The following is a 9,625-nucleotide window of genomic DNA, read 5'->3' as shown; positions in this document are numbered from 1 at the left end:
GGCAGAGGCAGGCAGATCTCTGTGAGTTCGAGACCAGCCTGGTCTACAAGAGCTAGTTCCAAGACAGGCTCCAAAACCACAGAGAAACTCTGTCTCGGGAAAAAAAAAAAAAAAGCAAGATAAATTACCAGATACATTGGTGGCACACGTCTTGTCATTCCAGCCTCAGGAAACAGGCCAGAGGATCAGGAATTTATGGTCAGCCTAGGCAACAGTGAGTTTGAGACGCTCTCAAAATGCCAAAATAAATTTTTAAAAATACAGATTTAAAACCACCACAAAGTCACTGGTCCACACCTCTAGTTGCTGCACTCTCAGGCGGAAGCAGGAGGGTCTCTGTCAGTTCCAGGAAAGAGCTTGTTTCAAAAAACAATGGGGGAGGGGGGGTCTAGCATGGTTCAGAGCAGCACCCATGTGGGGCAGCTCACAGCCACCTGGAACTCCAAAGGACCCAAGACCCTCTTCTTGCCTCCCTGGGCACCTGCCTACAGGCCAAGCACCCACACACTTAAATGATCTGTGTGTAGGAGCTCAGGGTCCACAGGCTTTGGATGCCCTGGAGCTAGAGTGACAGGAACTGAGCCGGGTCCTCTGCAAGAGCAACAAGTGCTCTTATCCACTGAGCCTTCTCTCCAGCCCCCCAGTTTCCTTAATGTATAAGATGCTTTAGCAAACAACAAAAGCAACTGGGTAGAAAAAGGCCGTAAAATACAGACTATTTAAATATACATCTTTATAATAAATGTACATTTATCCAACTTTTAAATAACTATAGTGACAGAGATGGCTATTACAAAACAGCATATGGAAGGAAGCATTTTAAAAGCTGGCTGGAGGGCCAGCCAGATGGCTCAGTGAGTGAGTAGAGACTTGCCTTCAAAACTCCACATGAGAACTGATTCCTGACAGTTGACCTCTGACCTCTGCACATGTTGGGGCACATGTGCCTCACCCGAAATAAATGTGGGGTTTTTTGTTGTTGTTTATTCATTTGAGATAGGGTTTCTCTGTGTAGCCCTGGCTGTCCTGGAACTAGCTCTGTAGACCAGGCTGGACTCGAACTCACAGAGATCCACCTGCCTCTGCCTCCAGAGTGCTGGGATTAAAGGTGTGTGCCGCCAAGCCCCAGCCTGGCTGGTTGTTTGCACTGGCTCTGGCTCCTATGCTGGCTATCAGGTCTCACTCCAGCAGGGGGGAGATCGAGGTCGTGGGGCTGCCTCTCGTTGGAGGCCAGTTACATGGCAAATTTCAGTCTGCCAGGCTAAACACAGAGATTCTATCTCAAAACAAAAGGGGGAGCTGTGAGGAGTTCTCTTCTGGTGTGCCCTGCACCAGAATCCAAGTGTGGCAGGCCTCAGGGTCAGTTCAAGATCACAGCGAGCTACAGAGTAAGACCATGACTCAAAAAGCAGAAAGAGGGTTGGGCCACAGCTCAGCAGGTAGAACGTTCTCCCCCACAGGGAGAACCTGGTTCCAGCACCCAGGAAACCAGACTTTGTGGCCAGCAAAAGCTGGGCTTGAGAAGGTCTCACTCGCTCTGTACCCTGTGCTTCCCTCAATATTGGTGGCAATCCTCCTGCCTCAGTCTGATTCCAGGATGAGCAGCTGGGGACGAGGCTTGCTAACTGTGTGCATTCTGGGCTCGGGGCAGCTGCTTTTTCCCCAGCTGTGCCAGGGTCACAGGAGACTTAGTCCTGGGGCAGCCTGGGTTCTCAATTCAGCATTTCAGGGGTGGAAAGGAAGAAGCGGGAGAGACACAACTCTGCAGCAGGTAATGGGGAGGAGGTAGTCGTGGTGGGGAAACAAGTGGTTGGACTGCAGACAGGGATCTGGTAAGGGCGTGGGTAACCTGAGGTCGGAGAGGAGTGGCTAGGCAGTCAGGGATGCTCCACTCCGATTTGGGGAAGCTTTCAAGGGTCATGGACTTGGGAGTGAAAACCAAACGTCACTTCTGCTACAGCCACACCCCACATATTCCAGCCCCCAAATGTACCTTGCGGCATCAGGAGTCAGTTCAGAGTGCTGGCCTCCTGCAGACAAGCCCTTCCTCCCCCGAGGGATCCTACTGCTCGAAGAGTCCCTAGCTAGGGCTGCCCTGCAGTCCTGAGGAGATCACCTCAGCTTCTTTGGCACAGTACATGGCCTGGCCCTGGGGTCTACTGGGCCTGTCATCTCCGCATCTGAAGTAGGAGCTTATGCTCTGTCCACAGTGGGGGTGGGGACTCCTGCAGAGCAAGGCACTGCCCTTCAGTCTGGGTGCAGGCTAGCAGGGAGGACCTGACATCTTCCTAACAGCCCCGCACCCGTCTGGTCCTTGCGATCTCCCAGCCCCAGGAAGGCGCACTGGAGCCATGAAGAAGCCAGGGCAACCCTAAAATCTTAAACCTTTAATTAGTTTCCCTCTTTCCTTCTCTTTGCATCCACGAGGAAAAGAGGGACCTCCTTCACCTGCACATGGCTCGTGGCCTGTGGGGTACCGGGAAGGGTCCTGAGCGCCGGGTCACATGCAGCCCCGGCAGGAGGCCCGTGTGCTGCTGAGGTCCCTGCGGCTTGGCTAGGTGCGTTGGCTGGGCAGCTCCTGGGAGATGAAGCGGCGCAGGCGCTCCAGGTACTGACTGTAGAGCTCAATGTCGTTGTGCCCGGCGCCCTCTACCCACAGTGGTTCCACGGCCTTTGGGCAGCGCTCATACAGTGCCAGGCCGTGTGAGAAGTCGATCACCTCATCCTCCGTGCCGTGGATGATGAGCACCGGTGATGTGATCTTCGACACCTTCTCGATGCTGAGAGAGAAGATGGTCAGGCTGGACCCGCACCCCTACCCCAGACCCCGCCCCCAGGACCCACTTGCCATGCTCACTTAGGGAAAGCATCGAAGCAGTAGGTCTTCTTGGTGTCAGGGAAGGCCACCCGCATGCCCGAGGTGAGAGGCGAGTGCAGGACCACTGCAGCGCACTCATAGCGTGATGCCAGGTCCACCGTGGGCACCGTGCCGATGCTCTGGCCATACAGGATGATGCTGTCCGGGCTGATGCCGTACCTGACCAACAGCAACGGCAGGGTCAGCAGGAGGCCTGGAGGAGGGCAGCTCCCAGGGCCCTGCCAAGCCGCAGCTCCCCTTTGACAGTGCCTGAGTGAGCAGGCTGGGGACCTAAGAGTCCAGACCCAAAGTTCTGGTTCCCTCCTGCCCCCAGAGAGAAAGCGGGTCTGTCTCTTCCCATCGCTGATTCTCCACAAGCTTTGGTTCTGGGAATTTAGAAGACTGTGTCCCCGGATGGCTCGGCCCAGTTTAGGGTCCCCTGAGTTCCCTGCTGCCAAAATAGAAGCTTGCACAACACAGGCAGTGCGACTGCGCAGGTCCTGGGAGCCAGTCCATTCCCAGCTACCCTGCAGGCCCCTCCTACCCCAGCAGGTTGCTGTGGTCACTTATTCTGGCTGAGCTGGCCTAGCGCCGCCCTGACTGCTGCCCCAGTCAGAATTCCCACCTGTCTGTCCACAGGCCCCTCCCCTGATCCCAGGCAGGAGCTGGACCACCTGGGGGCAACCTATACTGCCCATGTGTGCTGACCAAGACCCCCAGTTCTGCCTGCTCAGCACTAGGCACAGCTCAGGCCTAAGATCCCCTCACCACGGGGGGCAGCCCCTCCAGAAGTCACCCCACCTCCCCTGAGGCTTAGCTATGGTGCTGGCAGAGGCCCCTGAAAGCCAGTGCCATGGTGGGGCAAATGGAGAGAGCTAAGAACACACAGAGCACTCTCCAGGCTGGACGGTGTCCACAGGGGGAAGCCAGCCCAGTGATACCTACTATCTCCAGGGCAACCAGGGTCCCCACTTCCCCAGGGCTGTCAGAATCCCAGTACCACATGGGACCTCATGGCAAGGTTGGGGACCTCCAGAACTAGAGACGACTAGCCTCTTCTAACCCCCTGCAAGGGCTCTGCTAGGTGACGGAGAAAAAGGAGCCTTCGTGAGAGGGGTGAGATTGGGATGACTGGGATGTACGGTGTGACAGAGGAATGCAGGCTGGCAGTCTATACCTGTGACTGCTGTCACCTGGGCACCCTCTGGTCCAGCTGCCCCAGAGCGAGCTGAGCTGACAACACGGAGTCCTAAGGTCTCCTAGCCCTTGGGCTACCAGGTCCCTCAACAGCCATCTCCTGGACCCAGTGGACAGCAAGGATCAAGAAAGCTGTCTTCTGGGCCACAGGTGCCTATCCCACTGATCCCACCCCTGCCTCAAGGGGCCAGAGCCCTCACCTGGTACGAAGGGCCTGCCAGGCCGCATCAATGTCGGCATAGAGGTTCTTCTCCGAGGGCCGGCCAGAGCTGATCCCATAGCCAGAGTAGTCATAGGAGAAGATGTTGCAGCCGATGCGTGTGCCCAGGCCAACATAGAAGCTGCACATCTGGCCCAGGTCCACTGCATTGCCATGCGAGAAGAGAACTGTATACCTGGTGGTCGGGGAAGAGGGGCATGGGCACAGACAGGCTGACCATCTGTGCTGGTAGCCAACAGCACTCACTGTCCCATCTGCTCAGCTGCTAGACTCCCAGAATGGAGGCAGTATTGGGTGGGAACAGCCTTCCAAGGCCAGTTAATCCTGCACCCCTGGGTGTCATCAGCCAGCGGGCCTGAGGCTGCCCATCTACAGGGGACACAGAGGGACCCACAATGAGTTCAATCTTTAACAGGAGGGCGATGGCCGTCTCCCTAGTGGCATGAACACTCCACGGTGCTGGAAACTGCACCAAGGAAGAGCCTGTTCCCATGCACTCCACGAGTGCACACTCTTGCTAGGGGAGGACAGGGACCCAACCTGGCCACTAGCCAACTCTTAAGGGCCATCCTGTTCCCAATTGGCCTCTGCCCAACCCTGACAGGACTATAACAAAACAGGGCCTGCACCAGGTCAAGGCCATGCACCTGGGTGGCCCTGCCCCTGAAGCTTCCTGAAGCACCTGCCCGGCTCCTCAGTAAAGGACTTGCCCTTTGGACTTCAGACTCCAGCTGAGATGTCACCCCCGACACACACCTCACCCTCTGCTGGGGACCAGAAAGCATGAACCCAAGAGCAGGCTCTTCTGTCCTTTACAAGAGGGGTAAGATGGGCATGCACCCCCGGGGAGAGCCCTGGGACCCCTCAGCTCACCTGGCACTAGGTACGCAGCGCACATACATGCAGGCGACGCGGTTGGCGCGCGCGCTCTTGGTCAGGAAAACCTCGATGGTGTCCAGCTCGCGCTGGCCGTACTGGAAGTCAGCGCGCTCAGTCAGGTGGATCTTCCAGCGCCCTGGGGTGGCCGCTGAGGTCCGCAGGGGACCCAAGGGGGCAGCGCCAGCCCCGCCGGGCCCCGGCTCGGGTTCAGGTACCAGCGAGTAGGTGGGCTCAGGAGGCAGGAAGGCGAGCTTGGCGGCGATGCGGCCCGGGCAGGGCGGGCAGCAGAAGAGGCAACAGAGCTCGCTCACCGACAGGCCGTTCATGGCGGGCACCGGGCCCGCGCCGGGCCAGGGGAGGGGCAGGGGTGCTCCGAGACGCAGGAAGCGGGCGGCCAGGCTCGCGGGCCGCACACCTCAGTCCAGTTAGGAGGCCGCAGCCCGGCCCCATCGCGGTCCAAGGCGAGCCCCCGGGAGCCTCGCAGCCACAGGTCTCCATGTCGTACAGTGGGACACCCTGTAGGGGACACCAAGATATGGGTTCCCTCTAGGAAGCTAGGGTGGAACTAGGTGCTAGCCCGTGCCAGGCAAAGAGGAAGGCATGTCCCCATATCCACGGGCTAGCTTGTTCCTCTTTGTCTGCCCACAGCCCTAGCTCACCCCACAGCCTCTCCTGGCCTCTGATGCACAACTCTGCGGTGTATGTCCCCAGCATCTGCCATTCCACTACCCCATGGCCTATGTCCGGACTGTCTTCCTGCCTAGCAGTGTCTCCCTCAGTCCTTTTCTTTATTTATTTATTTATTTTTATTTCATGTACGCTGGTGTTTTGTCATGGTGTCCAGTTCCCTGGAACTGGAGTTGCAGACAGCTGTGAGCTGCCATGTGGGTGCTGGAAATTGAACCCTGGACCTCTCTCTCAAAAAGCAGTCAGTGTTCTTCATCGCTGAGCCAGCTCTCCAGCCCCACCCCCTCAGTCCTTTAAGGAGTTCTATCCTCCAGGAACAGGTGACAAGGCAGCCCAGCCCCGGGCTTGAGAGGAGACCCAAAGGCTCCCATGCAAGGGGGGGGGGGGGGACGCCACAGGGCCTCGGGGCATAGAGACAGAACCCAGGGGAGGAAACAGACACAAAGACCGGGAACAAGGACAGGATGCGTCTCAGAGGCAGGGCCCCATTGGCTGGGACAATGGTTTGTCCTGGTGCTTGAAGCCAGGTGGGTCTCCCTGGGGTCAGGGCAGCTGAGGCCTCCTGCAGCTGCAGCCTCAGGGTTGAGTCACCCAACCTCCTGGGTCTGCGATCCTTGCAACTACTAATGTGCACACTGCTTGCCTCAGAGGCAGCCGGTGACAGGTGGGAGTTAGAGAGGGGACAGGGCCTGACTCCAGGGGAAACGCAGGTGCTCCATTTCTGCAGGACACCCTGAAATAAGTTCAGCTGACACCAAAGCCATGACCACTGTGTGCAGAGCTGCCCAACAGACAAAGACCTTTCCAGAATAGTCCGCCACTAATCATGCCTACCATCTCTCACTGCCAGGGAGGAAGCAGGAGACATCACAGTTCAACTTTAACAAGAGGATATCCATGGGTTTTAGGTCACAGCATATAAACCCGCAGGACAGATGGACACAGAACACTCAGGCAGCTGTGGGCTCACAGACACATTTCTGCTCCCTGTGTACCTGAGGTGTGCAGCCTGGGGCTGGGTAGAAGTCCCAGTCCATGCCAGTGCAGGAGCACACAGAGAAAAGAGAGAAGAGCCAGAGCAGGGACAAAGGTGTCAAAAAATCCCCAGTTCCCAGCAGGCTGCCGTGGCGCTCGCCTTCAATCCCAGTACTAGGGAGGCAGACCTGTGAGTTCTAAGCCAGCCTGGTCCACAGAGTTCCAGGACAATCAGAACTAAACAGAAACCCAGTCTTGGGAAGAAAAAAAAAAAAGTCCCCAGCTCCCATGTGGCAATTCTCAGATGCAGGTGAGGCTGTCTCTAAGAGATTATGAGGCCATGCCTACACATCTATAACCAGGAACACTCCTAGCATGGAATGGGTGGAGACTGGGGACTCTGTCCAGGACCCTGAAGAGCCCTAGAAGGCAATGATCCTGCCCCAAACACCCACAGCTTTACAGTCCTTTATAGTCCAGGTCTCATCAGGGAACACCCTGTAACCCCCGTGGTTCCAGAGTTTGGAAGGATCTGCAGCCCAGGGAGAAAGAAGCCCTGACCATGCCGGAGAAGAACAAGGTGAAATAAAGCCCTACTATCAAGGCCAGAAAAGTGGGTGCTATCACGAACACTGCCCTCCAGTCCAATGGCTCCACCTGCCAGCCCACCTTTCCCCTACTGCACTCTAGCCTCCTTGACTGGGTCACAGCTCAGGCCCCATCATCCTTTGCCAGGCTGCTCCCCTAGCTACTATGACAGCTCCTTCTGCCGCACACACCCATCAAGTGACCTCCCTTTAGGGGTGTCCTCCTCCCTGTTCACAGACAACATCCCTAGGTACAGTTTATCCAGGTGCAACCTCTGGGGTGTCATCTTGCAGTACACTTGTAGACAAGTCAAACAATGGTAGGCCTCAGTCTCCCTCCTGAGCCCCCCACATGGCAAGGACCCCACATATTCACTTTTCTACAGTTAACCAGATCTCCACCCTGCAGGACACTCCATGCAGAGGGGGCCAGCAAGACCAACAACCACCTGCCTCACTCAACAACCATGTGTTGTGCAGCCAGAGAAAATAAGGAAGTTGTAGGAGAAAGACATAAGCCTCCAACATCTGCCAGTGTTATAATAGAGGGGACAGACAGCATGTGGGACCTCATTCACAGATGGGTGCCACTGGGGAGCGCAAGCCAAGATATTTAACTTAGTGCCACTCAAAACCCAGGTACTGTGATCACAAACATAAAACCTGGCCCCGGTGTTACCCGCAGCTAGTAAGTAAGTAAGTAAGTAAGTAAGTAAGTAAGTAAGTAAGTAAGGGCTTTAGGACGACCTACATATGCCTGCCTGCACCGGCATGCCTGACCCAGCCAATCAGGCTATGGAGGCAACCCCCCTAGAAGCAGCGCAAGCCGAAGACTGCAAGAATGTCGACGGACTGAGGGAGGTGGAACAGCAGGTAAAGGAACTTGCTACCAAGGCTGAAGATCAGAGCTGCATCATGGGGACCCACAGAGTGGGAGCCGACTCACTCCAGAAAGCTATCCTCTGGCCTCTGCGTGGGCGCACCATGGGAAAAGGGAAACAGTCAAGAGACACAGGATTGGAGAGGTAAACCCCGGCGGCGAAAGAGGGTTCCCGGGGGAGCAGGGACGGCTCAACTGCACCTTTGGGCTCTGTTGCAGGATGAGGACTTGATCGTGGGGGTGAGGGGGAAAGCTGGAGTCTTGGGCTGCATGAGGGAAGTCAGATGTGGGCCCCAGCTGTCAGGAAGAGACCAGACATAGGGCAGAGGTGGACGGGGAGTGTCAGCAGGGAGATGCAGGCGGAGGTGGTGTAGGATAAGGGCAGGTTCCGGAGCTGGCTCAGGGTCTGCGGCTGGGCCCGGGCGTTTCTTGGAGCAGAGCCGCGTCCTGAGGAGGTTAAGCGGTTGCTCTAGGATCGCTGCCCGAGGACAGAGGGACGCGAGGGACAGGGAGCGTACGCTGATCGTGCTGTCGTGCTGCCATCCTCGGAGGACGCAGAGGTGTCTCGGACGCAGGGCCCCAGCTCGCCTCGGCCCCGCTCCGCGAATCGCCGCCACTGCACGCCTTCACTCCCCGCCGCCGCACGCCCACACTCACCGCCGCCCGCGTCCGCCGGCTCCGGGGCCGCACTCCATGGCTCCCGGCTACCCGCCCCTGCGTCCGTCTGTCTGTCCCTCGGGACCGCGGCTGGGGTTCCTGCGCCGCCACCACCGCCGCTCCGCCGCGGGCGGAAGTGAGCTTCGACCTAACACCTCCCCGGAAGTGATGCGAGGGGGGGGGAACCGCGCAAGCCAGGAGTGTTTATGGGGGCGTGGCAAAGAGACCAGAAGCGGATTGGGTGGGAGGTGCATATTCCGGAGGCGGGGCCACGGGCGGGAGGAGACGGATTGAGTCCTGTGTAGAAGGCGGGGCCTGATTGGGTGGGGGCGTGGTCACCACTGAAGAGGCACCTGGCGGCCTGGGGGCGGGGCCTGAAATGTGGGCGGGTCCTAGTGGGCAAGATGCGTGGCCTTGGTAGGGTGTGGCTCTACTGGAGTGGAGCAGATCTGCCTAGAGGGGGCTTAAGCGGGGAGCAAAACTTGGTGCAGTGGGCAGGGTCTGCAGCCCCTGTTGGTTTTTTAAATCATTCCGCATTCCTGGAGAGGCGGATCGATCAAATCATTCTCTTTCAGGGTCTGGAGACAGAATCTGGAGGGGTGGTTCAGCGTTTAAGAACACTGGCTGCTCTTACAAAAGACCAGAGTTCGATTCCCAGCACCCACAAGGTGGTTCAAAACCGTCCG

The 9,625-nt window shown here is 57.5% G+C and overlaps 1 protein-coding gene across 1 annotated transcript; it reads right to left on the bottom strand.

The window, feature by feature from the left end:
• Positions 1–2,367: 2,367 nt before the first annotated feature.
• On the bottom strand, positions 2,368–9,096 carry Abhd17a (abhydrolase domain containing 17A, depalmitoylase). The gene is made up of 5 exons (XM_050123531.1): positions 8,940–9,096; positions 5,148–5,669; positions 4,255–4,449; positions 2,858–3,037; positions 2,368–2,780 (listed from the first exon to the last, which is right to left on the bottom strand). The coding sequence occupies exons 2-5, from the start codon at positions 5,477–5,479 to the stop codon at positions 2,555–2,557; spliced, it is 933 nt and encodes a 310-aa protein (XP_049979488.1). The 5' UTR covers positions 5,480–5,669; positions 8,940–9,096; the 3' UTR covers positions 2,368–2,554.
• Positions 9,097–9,625: the final 529 nt, after the last annotated feature.

This window comes from Alexandromys fortis, unplaced genomic scaffold (genome assembly GCF_014885135.2).
Source record: "Alexandromys fortis isolate MF-2015 unplaced genomic scaffold, M_Fortis_MF-2015_v1.1 scaffold_221, whole genome shotgun sequence".
NCBI lineage: Eukaryota > Metazoa > Chordata > Mammalia > Rodentia > Cricetidae > Alexandromys > Alexandromys fortis.
This window is presented reverse-complemented; position numbering and strand designations above follow the sequence as displayed.

Excerpts from the sequence above, each read along its gene's own strand:
- Abhd17a (XM_050123531.1), bottom strand. The coding sequence starts at position 5,479 with ATGAACGGCCTGTCGGTGAGCGAGCTCTGTTGCCTCTTCTGCTGCCCG. Across the intron at positions 4,450-5,147 it reads CGCTGCGTACCTAGTGCCAG|GTATACAGTTCTCTTCTCGC; the intron begins GTGAGCTGAGGG and ends CCCGACCACCAG. Across the intron at positions 2,781-2,857 it reads TGCTTCGATGCTTTCCCTAA|CATCGAGAAGGTGTCGAAGA; the intron begins GTGAGCATGGCA and ends CTTCTCTCTCAG.